The following is a 21427-nucleotide window of genomic DNA, read 5'->3' as shown; positions in this document are numbered from 1 at the left end:
TTCTGATTGCAAAACCTGTATTCTTTGTACTTTTTGCTCCAATGTAAAACTCAAGTGCTTACAGTGGACTACAGGACTCTGTATGACCTGACTTCCTTTTACCTCTCTGACCTGATCTCTTCCTCTCCTGCTATTACCATTCCCCACCACGGAGACCTCCCTGGCATGTGTTCCTCGGGGGTGCTCTCACCTCTGACCTTTATGCTTTTAATGCTCTGAGCACCCACACATTCCTCCAGGCATCCACATCCTCATTTCCTCATCTCCTTCATCTTTATTGAGTGAGGTTTCATGAAATTATGAAATTCCAAATGCCCCTCCCACGCTGACACTTCTTATCCTCCTGCTTTAGTTTTCTCTTTAGCATGATGTTTTATACTTACCCGTATGTAAAAACAGGAAGAACAAATGTTTAAGCACTAAATAAATATTCCTTGAAATGTAGATGAAGGGATGATGGATGTATGTATACATATATTTCCCAATTCTGCAATAATTTCTAGGTTATTAATACATCAGAGGTAACACAGCTCAGTTCTAATTCCAAAATGAGAATATCAGAGTCGACAGAAAATAATATTACGTTCAAATCCTTCAGCAATCTAGGAAGGTGAAGGAACATATATATTTCTGATATTTATCATTGCTTATATTCCTTCTAAGATTTATTTTATTTATTTAAAAGGTAGAGTGACAGGGCAAAACAGAGAAAACTGGACAGGAAATGGAGCAGCTGGGACTTGAACTGGTGCTTCCATATAAGCTGCAACTTACCTGGGTATACCACAATGTTGTCCTAGTCTCTCCTTATAAAGCAGCTTGATTTGATGATGGGATGCCCAATCCCCAACAACCTAATCTATGTAATCATTTTCTAAGCCTCTACCTCCAGACACCATGATTTGATTAAGTTCTTGCCTTGGTCCATTACTATAAGGTTCTTGGGATCAGGCCCTTAATAATGGGCCTTTGGGAGATTTCCAAACTATTATACAAACCACAACACCAACCGTATCAATAACATTGATAATAACTTGTCCATAGATTAAACAGTTTAACCTAAACACAGAGCTTGTCAGCCTGGATTAAAAATGTCTGCCAAATGCAAACGTTTTAGTTTGATTACAGCAATGCCAAGCTACTGTCTGCTTGAAATAATTGATTTGCAGGTACATATATTTCTGTGTGCTATGAAGAGCAGTGTAAAATGCATACAGAAAAGCACATCTTTTAAGTTTGCTAAGGCTGGAGTTTATGCATTCAGTTCACCATATGATTATACAAACTTTTTATCAGTGAGGATGAGAATTGAATCTGACATAGGCAAGGCATGGGCTAATGTTAACAATGTTCTGTGACAGAGGACCATAAAGAAATATCAGTTGCCCAAGGTTTGCTGTTAAGTTTTAAGTCTTTTCATTTGGACATGGGTTCAGTATGTGAAATCTAAGGTAGAAAAGGAAAATTAGATAGATGCTGCAAATAGTAAAAAGTTAACTGAAATAATTTCAAAAATAATTTTAAATTAACTGAATAATTTTAGAATGAAATGAGTATGAATGTGCTTTTTGGGAACATCGTATCTGAGATCTACAAGGTATTTCTTTAAATTGCAATTCTGAGGTTTACTTTTTGTCACAGCAGGGTAAGACGCTGCTTGCAATGTGGATATCCCATACCAGAGTGTAGGTTCAAATCCCAGTTGCTGCATTTCCAATTCAGCTCCCTGTATATGTGCCTGGGAAAGCAGTGTAAGATGGCCCAAGTGCATGGGCCTCTGCAGCCCTTGTGGGAGACCCAAATGGAGCTATGAGCTCCTGGCTTTGGCCTGGCCTGGTCACAGCTATTGGCAGATCTCTCTGTCTCTCTCTCTCTCTCTCCCCACCTCTCTCTGTCACTCTGCCTTTCAAATAAAGTACAGCCATTATGGAAGACAGTATGGAGAGTCCTCAAAAAGCTGAAAATAGATCTATCATATAACCCAGGCACAATGGCTATCCTAGCTTACATTCCCACTAACAGTGGATTAAGGAACCATTTTCCCCACATCTCCCCAGCATTTATTATTTTTCGATTTCTGGATGAGAGCCATTGTAACAGGGGTGAGGTGAAACCTTATTGTGGTTTTGATTTATATTTCTCCAATGGCTAGTGATCCTGAGCATTTTTTCATACATCTGCTGGCCACTTGAATTTTCTCTTTCGAAAAAACGTCAGTCCTTCGCCAATTTCTTAACTGGGTTGTTTTGTTGTTATTGAGTTTCTTGAGTTCTTTATAGATCCTGGATATTAATCCTTTAGCAGTTTCATAGTTTGCAAATATTTTCTCCCATTCTGCCAGTTGCTTCTTGACTTTGTTAAATGCAGAAGCATCTCAGCTTAATGCAATCCCATTTGTCAACTTTGGCTTTGATTGCCTGTGCTTCTGGGGTCTTTTCCATTAAGCCTTTGCCTACACTAATATCTTGCAGAGTAATTCTCTAGTAATTTGATGATATCAAGTCATAAATTTAGATCCTTGATGCATTTTGAGTTGATTTTTGTATAAGGTATAAAGTAGGGTCTAGTTTCATACTTCTGCACATATGTTGAGGAGACTGCTTTCTCTGGAACTGATTTTACCTCCCTTGTAAAAGATTACTTGGGTGTAGTTGGGAGGATGGATTTGTAGGAAATCTATCCTGTTCCTTTGGTGTACAAATGCTTGGTTTTTTCGCTAGTTACCAGACTGTTTTGATTATAACTGACCTGTGGTATATCTTGAAATCCAGTATTATTGATGCCTCTGGCTTTATTTTTGTTGTATAAAATTTCTTCAACTACTCAGAGTCTCTTGTGTTTCCATGTGAATTTTAGCATCATTTGTTATAGATCTGGTAAGAATGTCATTGGTACTTGGATTGAGATCACATCAAATCTGTTCATGGTTTTCGCTACTGTGGATATTTTGATAATATTGATTCTTCTAAACCATGAACGTTGAAGATTTTACCATTTTTTAATGTCTTCTCCTTTCTTTAATGTTTTGTAATTTTTATCATAGAGAACTTTCACCTCCTTGGTTAAATGTATTCCAAGGTGTTTAAAATTTTTTGTAGCTATTGTGAATGGGACTGATCTTACAAATTCTTTCTCAGCCATAATATTATCTGTGTATACAAATGCTATTGAATTTTGGTGTTAATTTTATGTCCTGCAACTTTACCAAACTCTAGTCTGTTGGTGGAGTTTTTGTTTCTTCTAAATATAGAATTCTGTCATTTGCAAACAGGGCTAATTTGACATCCTCCTTTCTAATTTGTATCCCTTTGATTTCTTTTTCTTGCCTAATGGCTTTGGCTAAATCTTCCAGGACTATATTGAATAGCAGTGGTAGAAGTAGGCATCCTTGTCTGGTTCTGAAGCTTTGTGGAAATGCTTCTAACTTTTCCTAATTCAATATGATGCTGGCTGTGGGTTTGTTGTATATTGCTTTGTGTTGAGGAATATTCCTTCTGTATTCAGTTTGCTTAAAATTTTTTATAATCATTAAAGGATGTTGTATCAAATGCTTTCTCTGTATCTATCAAGATAATAATATTTTTATCTTCAATTTGTTAATGTGCTTTATCACATTTATTGATCTGCATTTTTGAACCATCCCTAAATATCAAGGAAAGAATACACTAGGTTCAGGTGAATGATCTTTCTGATATATTGTTGGATTTGATTAGCTAGTATTTTGTTGAGGATTTCTGCATCTATGTTAGGTTTTTACCCTGCCTGCCACCACCACTGGAGCTGTAGGCTGGACTCAAAGTGCTTTCCACAAAGTCTCCCTCAGGGAATATCACCAGTGGTGCCTGCTGCCACAGTCTGCCCTCACCTCACTCTCAGAAACTGGCGTCTCCTCCACCCTCCAACTTTCAGAGTCATGGGTGGTGTCGGAGTGCACTGCTGCACACCCACGCTTTCCACACTGCTCCATAGCATTTCTTTTTCTGTAGAATCTCCTCTACAGAATTTTCTCCAACCCTCCACTGGGAATATACTCCTCTGTTTTTTTTTCTGCAACCTTCCCCTGGTCAAAATTGGCATGTCTTTTCCCTATTCATCCATCTTAGAATCCCTTTCTCATGTGCGGTGCGGTGCGCCTGCCGCAGCGCGCCAGCGGTAGTGGCCATTGGAGGGTGAACCAACGGCAAAAGGAAGACCTTTCTCTCTGTCTCTCTCTCTCAATGTCCACTCTGCCTGTCAAAAAAAAAAAAAAAAAAAAAAAAAAAAAAAAGAATCCCTTTTTCTTTAATTCTTAAAATATAGTTTGATGTTTTTACCTGTTCTGACATTTTTTTCTCGCTCTTATAACAATTTCTATCACCATTTTTTTGGTTTCCTTTTCTTGTATATAGATCACATTTTCTTCTCATTGGTCATTTTAGATAACTACTGTGCCCGTCTAGCAGGAAAAGTATGGCCACTCACCTGTCTAAACTTTGGTTCAGAAGTGGAGAATGATACACCTATCAAGAGATATAAAAAAGTCTATTACGCATGTAATGAGGCTTCCTGAGATTATCAGTGCCGACCTTCCAAGTTGACCTTAAAATTGGTTAAGAAAGCAGAGAGACGAGACTGGCTTGGAGATTTTTGTTTTGTTATTTGCTTATTAGTTTTATGATGTGGAGGTGGGTACCAGATGAGTTACTGTGCAGGGCCATGGGACTTGTGTTGTGTGAACTCCAGGCCAATGTCACTCCCACACTTTCCTATCTGCTTTCCCATCAGCTTTCCCAGGTGTGGGACACAGCAGGGAAAGTAAAGGGTGAAATTTAAAAGTTGTCAGCAGTCAAATATCCAGAAACAGGGGTACAGTTTTTATCACAATAATATATTGTAGTAACTTTGAATACTGTTCCTCACTCCTCCACCCACCACAAAGTGTATTATGTTGTTTGCTTGTTTGTTTAGTGACTAACAGGACTGTTTTAGTGAAGAATATTTTCCTTGCAATGTGATATCTCTGATATTGTTCCTTAAAGCCTACAGCTTTGCATATGCTCTAAATCATCCTAAGTGACAGCAGTTTTAGCAAAGCTCTCTTTTCCTGATCTCACTTAGCTATTAGACTTCACTAATTTGCAGCTGATTATTCTGTTGTTTTTGATAATAACTTGGGGACATAAAATGCTTCATAATCTAATGTAATTGAGTTTGGACTCCTTTTCAGGTTATAGTTTTGATGTTGTAAGTTTTTTTCAGACCCCAGAAAGTCTCTTTTTGTCTCTTCTTTCCCTGATTCTCTGTGGTAGGCTACCTAGCCCATGGTTTAGGTTGTTTCTTTCATGAAGCCAATAGTGTGCACTTGATTGCTTTCTACTACACCTCCATTAGTTTTGAGTGTACCTTTAGGCTTGACCTTCCTCACATCTATTTCAGATAAACCTAATCCCTTACCAGAGAGCTAGGTATCTGTCTGTGTTGCAGCTTACCTGTCTTGAACAAAATCTCTGAGTCATGGCTCCAGAGCTGAGAGACAATTGATGCACCTCCCTCTGAGTAACTTGTTAGGAAAAGAGTTGCAGATTGGTGCCTCCTCACACGGGGCACCAAAATGTTAGGAAAAGAGTCGCAAAATAGAGAGGAGGCAGTGTATGAATTTACAGCCAGACCACATTTATTCAGAGAAAATAAATCCGTAGAGGTGAGTGACCATCTGCCTCCCTGTACTTGATGGAGCATGTGGCTGAGGAGGGCTAGGGCTGGGGATGGGGGTAGGGGGAGAGCAGGGAGGGGAATTCCAGGAACTGGGCAAGGCCTTGGGAACCTGGAAAATAATGTAGGGTAAGGTATCAAGGCAATAGGGTGTGAGACCCAATTGAGTTTCAAGGGCAAGGAATACATTCCAAAGTTTATCTCTTTTGGGCAATTGGGGAGAATGGCTGAGCCTTGTCCTTGTTCCAGCATAGCTCCTCTGCTCAACAGCAATTGCTGCATAGAAATTGTAGCTTCTGACCTTCTTGGCTTGCCTAGCAGGTCTTCAGGGATGGCGCTGTAGACCATTTCTCAGTCAGTGCCTGTTGAAGTCCCAATTGGTCTGCTTCTGATACATCTAATGTACCTGGGAAGGCAGCTGAAAATGGCCCAAGTGCATGGTCTCTTGTCACCTATGTAGAATAACAGGATAGAATTCCTGGTTGCTGGCTAAAACCTGGCCCAGACCTGGTTGTTGCAGCCATTTGGCAAGTGAGGCAGCAAATGGAAGATTCTCTCCACCCCTACCCCCACTCTCTCTTCCTTTCATATAAATGAATAAATTTTTAAAAAATGGAAGAAGAAAGAAGACCTGCTTCAACAGGTCTGCACAGTTCCTCACATTGTCATTCCAAAAGGGAACTTTTCTATTTGATAGGTGTTTGGACACCTAAATATAGTCAATACCAAGGAACAATAACAGGTGGGTTTTATGTAAGCTTATGTCCATACCTTTTGTCATTCTTTTTTTTTTTTTTTGATACAGCTTTTTCAGAATAAAGGTTTTATAACAGAAGCTGTATATGATTATTCTGCCATGTTATAGATTATTCTGTAAGTTAAATATGATAAATACACAAAAGAGCATTAGAACTTAATCATAATAAGCCATTCCTACCCCCTGCCCCCCATGCATTGTTTTAATTAAGTTTTCAGTTTCAAATTCTAGAAGTTCCAGTTCTCGTGCAAGGCCCTTTGACATTCAGAAAGAAAGGTTAAGTCTCCCTTATTGAAGTGAGTACTCTTCATATGACCTATAAATAGCATTCTGCTGTTGCAGCAAGCAGAGAAGCCTGGAAAGAAGTAAGATTGATTAGAGGTTTATTAGTCACTATAAGGTTTACTATTTGTACTACAACTCTTCTTTCCATATTGTTTAGGATACACTTTTAAAGTTAACAATAAGTTTCTTAAATTATTTCTTGTGGCTATTTGTCAGGAAGTTTTAATGCATTTCATATATATTTAATTTTTGTGTTTGATCACTATTATACATACTTCAGCTTCAATATAAATATATTTATAACTTCATATGTGAAGTTCAGAGAGTGCTTTACTCAGCTGCCATAATCCTGAAGAAATTATTCACTGTTCAGAATTATCTTTAACTTCAGCTTGTATACAGCTGGAATGTATGTGCCAGCAATTTTGTGATTGTCAGAAGTATCTGTTCAATTGTAGCTGACTTGGTATATTAAAAGCTTCACAAGGCCAGCGCCGCCGCTCACTGGGCTAATCCTCCACCTTGCAGTGCCGGCACACCGGGTTCTAGTCCCGGTCGGAGCGCCGGATTCTGTCCCAGTTGCCCCTCTTCCAGGCCAGCTCTGCTGTGGCCCAGGAAGGCAGTGGAGGATGGCCCAAGTGCTTGGGTCCTGCACCCCATGGGAGACCAGAAGTACCTGGCTCCTGCCATCAGATCAGCGTGGTGCGCCGGCCGCGGCAGCCATTGGAGGGTGAACCAACGGCAAAGGAAGACCTTTCTCTCTGTCTCTGTCACTGTCCACTCTGCCTGTCAAAAAATAAAAATAAAAAAAAAAAACTTCACAAACTACAAAATTTGATGTATTGGTAGTGTTAGCTTTTCACTAATTTGAGTATAATAATATCTAAAACTGGTTAAGTTTGTGACCAGTGTACATGTCACTTTCTCAGTGAAGTCCTCCCCAAATTCATCTTAGCAGTGAGCATCTCTGCCAACTCATTACACGTTCAGGATTTTAGCAGAAACACTGCCTCTTGATATTTGTTTCCACATCTGTCTCCTGTAGGGACAAACAGTTCCTCAGAAATAAGGAGCATGCATCTTTGTGTTTGACTCTCTAACGCTTGAGTGCCAAGCACATAAAAGATACTTAAAATGTCTTGGATGAGTGAGTGGATACGATTTGAAAAAAAGTCTTAAAGATCCTTTAGTTTAGCCACACCATTTTACAGGCAAGGAAATGAATCTTGGGGAGGTTAATACTTCACTTTACTTTTTCCAAGTTAATGGAATTTATTGCACTTCAAGTATTTTTTCACCACACTGCTCTAGATTCAACAAAAATAATCACTTCCAGTAAGTTCCAGAAATTATGTGTGGAAACAATATAGACATAGTGTCTCGTTATAGTTACTGTTATTCTAGACTGTAGGAGATTTCCTCTGCAGTGTATAGGAAGAGAATAGGGAACAGTCAAGAAGAGGGATAGTACACAGATCGAGTTTCTAGAATTTCTCAGGCATAACTGACTCTTTTCAGAGATTTGTTTTTGCTTGATTATGAGTTTAAATCATTTTAAATAATTCATTCTGTATTTGTAACTATCCTTGTCCTTGGTTTTAGAAGAGAAATAACCTCCTAAACTCAGCCAATCATTTCTGTTGTGTTTTTTTTTTTTTATGCTTCAAAAATGTTTTATTGTTTTGCAGAAAACTTACACAGATCCTTCAAGGAGTTCTCATAGACCCTCCATTCAGTGATCCTTATCTTACATTTGCATGGTTCCTTTGTCACAATTAATAAAACAATATGGATACATTAATAACAAGTCCACATTTCCTAGATTTCCTTAGTTTTCAGGGAATGCTCTTCATCTGTTCCATTTAATTGTCACGTCTCCTTAGGCTGCTTTAGACTGTGGCATTTTTTTCAGGCATTTTTTCCTTTGTTTTCCATGGCCTTCCCAGCTTCGAGGAGTCTTTGTCAAGTATTTTGTAGAAGGCCTTTCAGTTTGGGTTTACCTGATGCTTTTCTCATGGTTAGACTGGGGTCACAGGTTTTCACAAGGACAACTGGAGTACATGTGCTTCTTATCATGTCCTATCAGAGCCATGTGGTATTAACATTATTGGTGGCGATGTTACCTCTCATCACACCTCCATGGTCCAGTTCCTCTCTCCATTGCTTTCCCCACTGCACTCCTTGAAAGGAAGTCTCTATACACAGCCTGCACTTATGGAGTAGGGAGTAATGTTGCACCTGCCTGAGGTGGGAATCTTCACACATTATTTGAAATGCTTTTGCATGGGAGATTTATCTATTCTCCCCCATTGATTTATCTATTTATTTAATCATTTATATATTCAATAGTGTTTTTGGTATTATGGAGTGAGTTGAGTGGTGGCTTCCTCCGAAACATTTCCATATCTTAACCCTTGCAACTTATGAAGGTAATCGGATTAGAAAAGGGTCTTTGCAGATAAAATTAGGGTCCTTGTAGATGAAATTGCATTAAGGATCTCAAGAGAGATCATCCTGGATTGTCTGGGTGGGCCCTACCCCCAGTGAGAAGTGTTCTTCAGAAGAACCAGAAAGGGAGCTGATGTCCAGAGAGGAGAAGATCACATGAAGTCAGAGACAGAGCTTAGAGTGATGCAGCCACAAGCCATGAGACATCAGCAGCCACCAGAATTTGAAAGAGGCAAGGAATGGACTCTTTCCTTGAGTCCCAGATAAGGTGCAGCTCCGCATATACCTTGACATCAGACTTCGGGCCTCCAGAACCATGGGAGAGTAGATTTCTGTTGTTTTGAGTTTGCAGTAGATTAATTAGGGCAGCCGTAAGGCATTAATATGGTCAGCGTGGGCTATGGACATTTAGTTCATAGTTTACATTATAATCCAATGCACATTATTTATTTTGTTGCTCTGATTATTGCAGCTTTGGTCGCGACAGCACTTTCCACTATCAGCAGTAGTTTCCTACAGGCATCCCTGGTTCCTGTCCTGGTACATGTTGCTGGTTCTCTGCTTTGGAACACATCCTTACCTACAACACATGTACACCATCTACCGACAATAGGGCCTTTGAGCCAATTTGCCAGGAGCCTGGTCATCTCTCAATCATTTCTGTTGTGTTTTGCAGTTCAGTCTGACGTATCAGTTATGAGAGACCTGTTATGAGTAGAGTATTAAACACCTTGATTGAATTGTGCTAATTAAAAAACGAATTGCTTTCAGATTGAGTTTGATTTTTAAATATCTGGCCAGTATTTCTATGATCAAAATTGGGGTTTCTTTTCTAACTCAAATCCCATGTGTAAGTTTCCATCATGTCATGAAAATTTGGAATTCTGTTAAAAATGCATTTTCTGGACATCCTTTAATATCACCATAGACTGACATAAAATCTTTTCATTGGGAAAAATCTAGCATACCATCTTCCAGCTGCCAAAATAAAAGCTTTTTCATATAGTGTAGTTTTTGTAGGCAGCTGTTGAGCAATTAGCAAGTATAATGTCTATAAATTTGTAAATGAGACACAGGTGGACATGGTAAGGATGAGGATATGGGAATGAAAGGGGCTAATGGAAGTAGGAGGTGCTAGTGCATAAACCAAGTGGATGCAGGCTGACATCATTGCCCTAAAAAAAATAATCAGCACTCAGTTGTAACATTTGTATTTAAAAACAACTGCAAGTAAATTTACATAAATGAGAATTGATGGGAAAATCAGAAATCATAGTGATGCTAAGTTCCTATAGTCCAGTTCTTTCCATCATTAAATATTATCTTTATTGATTTCTTTGCTTTCTAGAAAAGTCTCTTCTAGCAGGTAGAGGGTCTTTTCTTACTTGAGTTTTGAATTAATGTCTATTAACCCATCAAAACATTCCATGATAAAAATACTGAAACTGTAGAATCTCCCCCAAATTCCTTAAGTTCTTAGCCTCACAGAGGTTAAAGAAACAATGTGACTTCAATTGAGAGTATGTTACATAAAATAGTACACTTCAAAATATTGTTGAGTCTTTGAAGATCATTAACTTATCACAACTACTTTGATTACATTTCTTTGAACAATTCAACACCCAAGTTTATGATAACTCCTATGATAAAAATGTAGTAATTAGGCCGGCGCCGCGGCTCACTAGGCTAATCCTCCACCTTGCGGCGCCGGCACACCAGGTTCTAGTCCCGGTTGGGGCACCGGATTCTGTCCCGGTTGCCCCTCTTCCAGGCCAGCTCTCTGCTGTGGCCCGGGAGTGCAGTGGAGGATGGTCCAAGTGCTTGGGCCCTGCACCCCATGGGAGACCAGGATAAGTACCTGGCTCCTGCCATCGGATCAGCGCAGCGCGCCGGCCGCAGCAGCCATTAGAGGGTGAACCAACGGCAAAAGGAAGACCTTTCTCTCTGTCTCTCTCTCTCACTGTCCACTCTGCCTGTCAAAAAAAAAAAAAAAAAATGTAGTAATTAGGGGACTCGCCATTGTTGCATAGCAGGTAAAGCTGCCACCTGCAACACCTGTCTCCATATGGGCACCTGTTCATGCCCTGACTACTCCACTTGTGACCCAGCTCCCTGCTAATGTGCCTAGGAAAGCAGCAGAAGGTGGTCCAAGTGCTTAGGGCCCTGCACCCACATAGGAGACCCAGAAGAAGTTCCTGGCTTCGTCCTGGCACAGCCCCAGCCATTGCAGCCATTTGGGGAGTGAACCATTGGATGGAAAATCCCTCTCTCCCTGTCACTCTGACTTCCAAATAAATAAATAAATTTATAAATAAGAAGTGGTAATAGCAAAATAATTTTTAAAAAAGTCTTTGAAAAATTAAAAGCACATTTTAAAGAATGTAGTCATTAGAATTTATCCAGTACTCATTTACTAGCAACCCTTAACAAATGTAAATCATAACCCCTTTTCATAACCCCTTTAGACATTTTATTTCAATGCAGTTAATAGGTTTTGTCATTATTTGCTGCCAGCAGCCTGGATGGGAGGTTATTATTTTGTTCTAAGATTTTCATGTTCATATACAAACTGAGGTAAATCCAACCTTTTTTTTTTTAACATATTTCTGATCATGACTTGACTGATGAAGTTATTATAGGGTGAGAATTTGCCTATTGTTTACCTAGCATTAGGCTTTCAGTAATAATGTGGGCCTGTGTTCCAGAGTATAGCATCTGAGTCTTTCTGTTTTGGGTACACTCTTAAGTTACAGATAGTCAGAGCTGTCTTCTAAGTGTGGTGAATCTTCATTCTGGGGCTCAACTTTAGAAAAGAAAGGGAGGAGAAATCTAAGTAGATTATGAACTTAAAAAAAGTAAAAATTTTGAAATTATTCCTCCAGGTTTTGACATCTTCCTAAGAAGGGTGTCTTGAGAGTGAGGACACACTCAAACAGGTTCTTCATATTATCCTGCTGAATTAGTGCTTCTGTTAAGAATATTATCTGGAAGAACTATTAAAAAGATTTTATTTATTTATTTGAAAGAGTGAGAGTCAGAATAAGTGAGATCCCCCATCTGCTGGTTTACTTCCTAAGTGGATGCAACAGCTGGAGCTGGGCCAATCTGAAACCAGGAGCCAGGAGCATCTTCTGGGTCTTCCAAGTAGGTGCAGGGACTAAGTCCTTGGGCCATCTGCCACTGCTTTCCCAGCCAGGCACATTAGCAGGAAGCTGGATCTGAAGTAGAGCAGCCAGTACTTGAACTGGCACCCATATGGGTGCCAGCACTGCAGGCATTGGCTTTTCACACTACACCACAACACCAGCCCCTGGCAGAGTTAATTAATACTGTGAAATACAGCATGTAGGGTTGGATCTCTGCAAACAAATTTATAACTACACCATTAATCTCTAGAGGTTGAAAATTGGTGTTTCTGGCCCAAAATCATTCTGCATGCATGCTTTTAATTTTTTGTCCATATTATGTTTAACTGTTTCGAATTGTTTCACTATTTCAAGAGTATAAATTTTTGTGTTAAATATTTATATCCCCAAAACTATGACAATTGCCTAGAGCTAGTTAATTACTGTCCTTTTTGGTCAGTGTTGGGCTCTTTTGGTTCATCTAAGGCCACTATTCCTACTATGTCTCCCATTTGAGAATCTTAGTCATTTTGCATGTCCTGTGCCTTTTTACTGATTGATCATTTTGTTTGTGTGGGGCCCTCTTAAGATAGAGTTCATACCTTAAGTTACAGAATACATTTAAACTGCTGCTGCAAAGAATGAGAGTTGCTGGCATTCACTGGTTTGTCTCAGCAGTCATATGGCCTTCAATGTTCTTTTTATGAACAAGTGGGGCTTTAAAGTTACCTTTATTCTACTCTCTTAAGCTACTCTTCTAATAATATAACTGGGCCTAAGAAAACTGGAGCTACTATGGGACAGATATAAACAGTATATGTTATGATATTGCTTTGAACTGTTTTTGGCGGAAATGCCTGAAACTTCCAGAAATTACTACAAATGTTTTATCAACAATGTGTTTTACCAAGTGAACCATTATATTATTTCTTTGGAAATTAAATTGTGAATACTTTCTTAAAATTCCTTTTGGAATGTTTTTCTTAAAATATGCAGACTTTACATAGAAAGGATATAGACGGTGCCAGGAATCACAATTTTAAGTCTATTCCTTCATACCATAGTGTATTGGAAGGATATTTTGTGCTCATTATTAATCATTAAGCTTTATTATGACTTTCCTAATTCACGTAGTCAAACTTGTGATTTAAATTTCTAGAATTTCTAAAACTTTTTATCTTAGTCCATTTTCAGTTGCTGTAATAAAATACCTGAAGCTGAGTATTTCATAAGGAAAAGATGTTTAATTCACAGTACTGGAGATTCAAGAGCATAGCATTTGCATCTGCTTAGTTCTGGTAAGGATGTTATGCAATGGCATCACAGTGACAGAAGTTCAAGAGGGAGAGATGCTACAAGACAAGAAGCAAGAGACCAGAGTTGGACAGGGCTTGCTGTTCTTTTTTTTTTTTTTTTTTATAACAGCTTATTCTCACAGAAACCAACCCACTCCACAATACCAGTAGTAAACCCATCTGAGGGTAGTGTCCCATGACCCCCTAAGTCCCACCTCTTAAAGGTTCTGCCACCTCAGCACTGCCACGTTGGAGACCAGGCTTCTGACACTTGAACCTTTGAGGGACACATTCAAACCACATCCAAAGCATAGCACTTTTGATGCCAGCTTTAAACAGAGGGCTCTTCATTTGAAGGGAAGGCTATGCTGTACTTCATAAACATTAAAATGCAGTAGCTTAGTTCTTTCAAGCAATGAATAGAGATAATTGAAGCAAAAAGCCATCTAAAGTTTTTATATACCCTTACTTGACTATGTAGCTTCTAGGGGACAATGTATATACATTGGATGTTTTTACTATTTTATTTCTTTTTTTTTTTTTTTTTTTTTTTATTTTTTTGACAGGCAGAGTGGACAGTGAGAGAGACAGAGAGAAAGGTCTTCCTTTGCCGTTGGTTCACCCTCCAATGGCTGCCGTGGCCGGCGCGCTGCGGCCGGCTCACCGCGCTGATCCAAAGGCAGGAGCCAGGTGCTTATCCTGGTCTCCCATGGGGTGCAGGGCCCAAGGACTTGGGCCATCCTCCACTGCACTCCCGGGCCACAGCAGAGAGCTGGCCTGGAAGAGGGGCACCCAGGACAGAATCCGGTGCCCCGACCAGGACTAGAACCCAGTGTGCCAGCGCCGCAAGGCGGAGGATTAGCCTGTTGAGCCGCGGTGCCGGCCACTATTTTATTTCTTAAAAAATGTAATGAAGAAACATAGCTTAGCGCTTACATCCTGAATTTTCCATAAGTAATGATAGAATCATTTGTTACGGGCTATTTCTTCAAGTCAGTGCTAGTGATGTCAGTAATCATGTTTCTACTGCATTTTTTAAATTTTGTATTATTTATTTATTTAAAAGACAGAGAGATCTTCCATCTATCCTCTGGTTCACTCCACAAATGTCCACTATTAGCAGGCCTGGGTCAGATTGAATCTGGGAGCCAAGAACTCAGTCTAGATCTTCCATGTGGGAGCAGGAAACCCATGTATTTGAGCCATCAACTGCTACTTCCAGGGTGTGTGTTAGCAGAAAGATGTAATCAGGAACAGAGCAAGAACTTGAACCCAGACACTCTGAAAGGGGATGTGGACATTCCAAACAGCACCTCAGCCACTGCTGCAAGTGCTCACTCTTCTATTCACTTTTTTAATTTAGTCTCCAAGATAAGAAAGGTTCATCCATATCCAGAATACTTGGGTTCATTACTGTAAAATGAATTCCTATCACTTCCAAGGTGGAATCTGTCCAACATAATCACCATTTCACCAACTCTATTCTGCCTCATCCTCCCAGCCCATTCTCCTTATGCCACACCCCATCTTTCCAACTTTTCACACTGACCTTGACCAAGCACTCACACAATATAGTCTCATGCATACTCCCCTGACTCCTGCCCAATACATGTTCCCTAGGTCCTGGATTTAGTTCAAGAAATAGTCTCTTTTTCTCTTACATATCCATCACATTCCTTATCAGGTTACTGGGTAATTTAACCCTACTTTTTGGCCTGGAAATCAGGAGAGAAGGTAGGACAGACTGTAGAAATGGAGGAGCATGTTCCTTGTGAGGGCAGAAACTTCATTACCTTCACTATAAGAGAATGCTAGCCTTGTTGTGTGAATGGTGGGCTACTTCACCAGACTCTGAAGATTTAAGTGATTCTGAGAATTCAGTTTATCAGATTTATTCAATCCATGTGTCAAGTAGCAATCTTTTCTACCTAAGACCCTAACCTGAATGTAGCTGATACGTGTAGATTGAGAATTTAGCATTCTTGGAAGTTTTTCTACTCTTACTATCCATGGTCTTCTTTCCCTACCAGCATCAGGAGATGAGAATCTATTATAATCCAAGAGCCCCTTTGCCTTACATACTGATTTCTGATGTAGCATGCACAGCCTTTGTGACTTTCCTCTGTTTCATCATTTAAGCCTAAAAATAGCCATTTAATTCCACTGTCCTTGTATTTAGTTTACCTCCTATTTCTCAGAAATCTTAAATTATTACATATAATAGTACATTCTCTTCTACCAGAATGCTATGCCAAGACAGCATTGTTAAAGATAGTGCTATCTATGGGGCTATCTGGTCTCACTGCCCCACCCCTACCACCATGAGAGCATCCTTATTGCTAGCCCAAGTGAGCCACTTCAAAGTCTCATCTTAGTGTGTGCTTTCTCAGATCACTTTTGGTACCAAATGTTGTTGTTTGGGTACCCTGGAAAGCAGACTCTGAGAGTGAGATTCATGTGTATTAAGTTTTATTTTGAAGAGTACATTTAATAGTCAATGCCAGTCTAAGGAAGGAAAGCAAGAAGAGTGGGGTGGAAATTCTGTATCAGTAAAAGTATCAGCAGACCCCCTGAGGATCTCCAAAAGTGAAAATAGTCCTGCAGTGTTGTGCTGAGTTGTAGTGAGCAGGCCCATTCTTTATCCCTCGGCACTAAGATTTCTCCTTCAGGCTTGCCCAGAAGCTTTTACAAAGAAGATTGACTCTCCATCAGCTGAGAGAATAAGTTCTTCATTTCTAAGATGGGACCTTGGTACAATGTCACAGCATTCATTAGGTTTTCTTGAGTACTTCCCCTTTAATTACATGAATTACACTGAACCATGTAGAAGGGTGAGATTTTATTGCTTTGTTGACTTAAATTTTTTTCTAGTAATTGTTTCATTCAAACTCTGAGGCATAATTCTTTACATTGAATTGTTAGTAATTAATTTTCTCAGTTTTTATTTCTCCTGATAATGAATCTTTCATTTTGTTCTTTGCATAATTGAATAATGAAATAGGATTTTTATTTTTTAGTAGCTTAACAAATTTATTTTCTCCCAGTAATGAAGAGCAGCTAAAGTACTCGAGATGGGTATGAGTGGTGATAAACATGAAGAATTAAATCCCTTCTCACAGACCCTCCTGGGTATGACATGGCAAGGCTGTTCCATGAGAGAAATCAAAGAAACAGAGCTACTCACCACAAAAATGCTACACTTGGACTGAGCTCAGCCACATATAGTGTGGCCTACCCACTCTACTCCTGTACCCTTTACCCTGCACCCCTGTCTAGGATTGGAAATATATATACATGTTAATGGTACTTATCTCTGGGGGTGAAATTATGAGTAATTTTTATATTCTTTAAACATTGCCATAGTTTTTAAAATTCATAGAACAAGCACATATTACTTTCGTAATCAAGGAGAAGGCTCCACTAATTTTTATAACCCATTTATAAATTTTTTATTTTAATTTTTAATTAGTTTTGTTAAAAGATTCTATTTATTTATTTGAGAGAATTACGTACAGTGAGAGGGCGAGTCAGAGAGAGAAGTCTTCCTTCCGTTGGTTCACTCCCTAAATGGTGGCAACAGCCAGAGCTGCGCCGATCCAAAGGCGGGAGCCAGGTGCTTCTTCCCGGTCTCCCATGTGGGTGCAGGGGCCCAAGCACGTGGGCCATCTTTCACTGCTTTCCCAGGCCACAGCAGAGAACCAGACTGGAAGAGGAGCAGCTGGGACCAGAACCAGCGCCCATATGGGATGCCCGGCATGGCAGGCAAAGGATTAAGCTACTGCGCCTCGGCGTTGGCCCCAATTTTTAATTAGTTGTTAACAGACTCAGTGTGCTTTGTAGATAGAATAATAAGAACATAATGAGGCCGGCGCCACGGCTCACTAGGTTAATCCTCCGCCTTGAGGCACCGGCATACCCAGTTCTAGTCCCGGTCGGGGCGCCAGATTCTGTCCCAGTTGCCCCTCTTCCAGGCCAGCTCTCTGCTGTGGCCAGGGAGTGCAGTGGAGGATGGTCCAAGTCCTTGGGCCCTGCACCCGCATGGGAGACCAGGAGAAGTACCTGGCTCCTGCCATCGGATCAGCGTGGTGCGCCGGCCGCAGCGGCCATTGGAGGGTGAACCAACGGCAAAGGAAGACCTTTCTCTCTGTCTCTCTCACTGTCCACTCTGCCTGTCAAAAAAGAAAAAAAGAACATAATGAAATTTGCTCCCCCTTTTCCTCCATCCTTCCCCCCTCCCTCTTACCCTCTTCTCCCTTTCTTTTTCTTTTAATTCTTTGATACAACATATTTAAATCTACATTATAGTAAAAAGGCTTAATACTTTGCCTAATAAGAAGTTTAACAACTAAAAAACAAAAAGACCCTAGTTTAGTGGGAATATAGACAATGAGTGTAAATAATAAATGAATGGGAAAATGACCATTTCACCTATGTATGAGAATGTTATACTACTATAATTTTAATGATCTGTGATTTCTTTGAAATAAGATTTTTAAAAAAGATTTTGTATGTCATACTTCAAGTCTGTCATCTAGCTTGTGCCACTTTTCAGAGTTTTAAATAAATAGCTAGTGAAACTATGGAAATAGAGTCAGCATGGTGTGTTGCAGTTCTTAAAATTTATAGATATTCATGAAGCAACAGGAAGCCCGTAAGTTATCACCTTAAATGCAAATATATATTCAGACTAATACAACATCAGTGACAGTTGTTAGTAGTCATCTGTCACTTGCCCTAAGCATCCCTGCTTAGCTCATACATAGGAACAGAATATTTCTTCCAATCCCATGAAACTACTGCCTTATCAGGGCACTGAGCCTTTGGTCTCCTATTGGCAAGATGCCTCCTCATTTATTCTCAGATTGGTTAAGAGTTTCAAGAGCTTGTTTCTTGAATGTGAACAAATTCACCTGTGTTAGGTGCCAGCATGATTGCCCCTTTTACTTCTTCCAAATATAACAGCTTTTGAACACTTAACTATAGTAGTCACTGTAATCATTCATACTTATGTTTAATAAAATGCCTTAACACAAGACCTTTCTTTTCCCAAGACATTCCATTTAAAGATGAAGTAGAGTAACTAACTATTTTTAGACAGTCCAAGCAAAATTTCAGGAATCACAAAATACATACAGCAGGTGTCCCTTAGTTATTCAACAATCATCTGAACACATACTATTGCCAAGTACATAGGAACCAAAAATCAATTAGGCATGACTCCTCCTCCCAAGAAGCTCCAGAAAGAAAAATGTGAAACCAGAACTTCATGGTATATTTTAATAATCATCATGATAGAGGTATCATAGAGGAATAATAAGGGAGAAAGAAGTATGCCTATGTAGTGCCAACTGTTCGGGAAGGAAGGAGCCATGTGAGCCAGTTTTTTTTTTTTTTTTTTAAGAAAGCTTTTATTTAATGAATACAAATTTCATGGGTACAGCTTTAAGAATATACAGGTTCTCCCCCACAATACCCACCCTCCCATCTCTACTCCACCCCACCTCCTACTCCCTCTCTCATCCCATTCTTAAGATTCATTTTTAGTTAACTTTATATACAGAAGACCAACTCTATACTAAGTAAAGATTTCAACAATTTACACACACACAAAGTATAAAGTACTGTTTGAGAACAAGTTTTACCGTTAATTCTCATAGTACAACTCATTAAGGACAGAGGTCCTACATGGGAAGTATGTGCACAGTGACTCCTGTTGTTGACTTAACAATTAACACTCTTATTTTTGATGTCAGTGATCACCCGAGGCTCATGACAGAAGCTGCCAAGGCTGTGGAAGCCTTTGAGTCCACAAGCTCTGTCAGTGTTTAGACAGGGCCATAAGCAAAGTGGAAGTTCTCTCCTCCCTTCAGAGAAAAGTACCTCCTTCTTTGATGGCTTCTTTTTTCCACTGGGGTCTAGTGAGCCAGATTTAAAGAAATGACTCATCATATGGCTATGATGTAGAAGGGCAGTACAGAGAGAAGGAATGGCATGTACAGAATAGATGTGAAAGAATATTATAAAGTCTGTCAGTAGCATTGGTCTTTCTGTAATACAACCTTCTTGTGAGAGAATAGCAAGAAATATCCCTGAAAACATAGGTAAGGCAGCCTTCAGTTGATATGTAAGGGATTTGCCCTACATTCTAGAAGAAAAAGAATGAGATTAAATGTGCACTGTTTTTTAATCATACTGAGGGCAATGTAGAGAATACAAGGGAGAATGACACAGAATTGGAATATCATCACGCGAACCTCAGATGTTGTTTGAGATTTTCCTAGAGGAATATGGTAGTAAACTTAATTGGGACTACATGTGTGGCATAAAAGAAATTGATTAATTTCATAAAAGGCTATACTTCTGAATCCATAGGCAAAGCATGTTTGGTGTTATGGAAACAAATACAAATACTTGGACATAATGGTTCCACCTGAAATGAGGAGTTCAACTCATTATAGAATAATAAACAAATCACTTATCTTTCTGGGGATTTTGTGGAAGTCTTGAAATTATAATTATTGTATAAATCAGCATTATTAAATTCATGTAAAACCCTTACAGAAAGCACGCTAAAATGTGAATGATAGTTTTCAAAGCATATTTAATATGAAGGAAAAATATTTCCTTTAAGATAGTCATGGTCTTCATGTCACTCTGAATAATTTCCACATTGTAAAGCATAAAAGATGTCATTTGGTTCCTATGAGAGTTACCTCATCATTTCAAAATCTTTAGTATTCACTGAATAAAACTGCCTTTATGCAAGCAATGTAATAATGACACTACAGTTCAACTGACTTTTGTATTATAGGAAGTTTGATTTGACTTTCAGCCTATTGTTTTTCAAATAGAGTTTATTAAAATTGATGTATTTTCCAATAAAACAAACTTTCTTTATTCAAAATTTGAAACAGTTTGTTTCTCATATGACATGAGTGCTAAAGATTTTGGGTGCTGAAATCCATGATTTAAAATGATGCTGAAACCTCACTATGATATACAGTGCTTACGATAAGAACACCACCTTTCACCTTGTCATGGACAAGATTATATCTTGGGCTTCAAAGTGCTCTGCATAATTGTTCTTGAAAATAAAGAATGCTTTTGAAGGATAAACACCAAAGGCATGCTTTAAACACATTTTCCTTATTGCACTAACCCAGGATCATCTGCTTTCTTTTTTTTTTTTAATGGGATCAAAGTTGTCACTATAATTTAAAATTTATTTAAATAGAATTGTAGTAGTAATTTTTAATGTATTACATTTCTTCCTGTTTTTAAATGTACACATCAGTATGCCTATAAAACTTAACATTTCTGTTATGTTCCTTCTAGATTTATTCCTCACAACATTGTCTGGCTCTAATAACTTCCAGTTTGAGATATGGGAAAATTTGGTAAGAAATCTTTCCGTTGAAGCATTTTTAAATGATGGCTTTCCATAAAAGCACACAATTTTAGAAAATAAAGTCAAAGTAATCACTTGGTTGGTTGGTTTCAACAATAAACAGAGCAACTTTAAGAACCTTTGGCTGCATTGCTGCATTCAAACTGCTGAATATTGCTGAAGGAAATGATTCATTCAGCATCAACTCCTCTGCAGGTTTTTAGGCATGACTGCCAATTAAACCAATCAGTCTGCCCTAATGCACATGTTAACAGGACCCCTGCTAGTCTGTCAGCTGTTGGGAGAGGTTACTGTCATTTAATTTGTCAGCATGATGGTTTATGAAGAAAACCCTTTATAAAAGGCTTCATTTTTCCTCTGCCTTAAGGCATACTTTTAGAAATAAAAACAACAGACACTAAAGTTACTGCCAAGTTGA

The 21427-nt window shown here is 39.0% G+C and overlaps 1 protein-coding gene across 1 annotated transcript in view; it reads left to right on the top strand.

Annotated features, from left to right (window-relative positions):
• The window catches only part of ITFG1 (integrin alpha FG-GAP repeat containing 1), a 242720-nt gene that overhangs the window by 58582 nt on the left and 162711 nt on the right, over positions 1 to 21427 (top strand). The window contains exon 7 of the mRNA XM_008248375.5: positions 20937 to 20998. Within this exon, the coding sequence (XP_008246597.2) occupies positions 20937 to 20998 (62 nt within the window). The remainder of the gene's footprint in view (positions 1 to 20936; positions 20999 to 21427) is intronic.

The sequence above is a fragment of the Oryctolagus cuniculus genome, chromosome 18 (genome assembly GCF_051225735.1).
Source record: "Oryctolagus cuniculus isolate XC-2025 breed Fujian yellow rabbit chromosome 18, ASM5122573v1, whole genome shotgun sequence".
In the NCBI taxonomy this organism is placed as follows: domain Eukaryota; kingdom Metazoa; phylum Chordata; class Mammalia; order Lagomorpha; family Leporidae; genus Oryctolagus; species Oryctolagus cuniculus.
The sequence above is the reverse complement of the archived record's forward strand: the minus strand, read 5'-3'. Positions and strand labels throughout refer to the sequence as shown.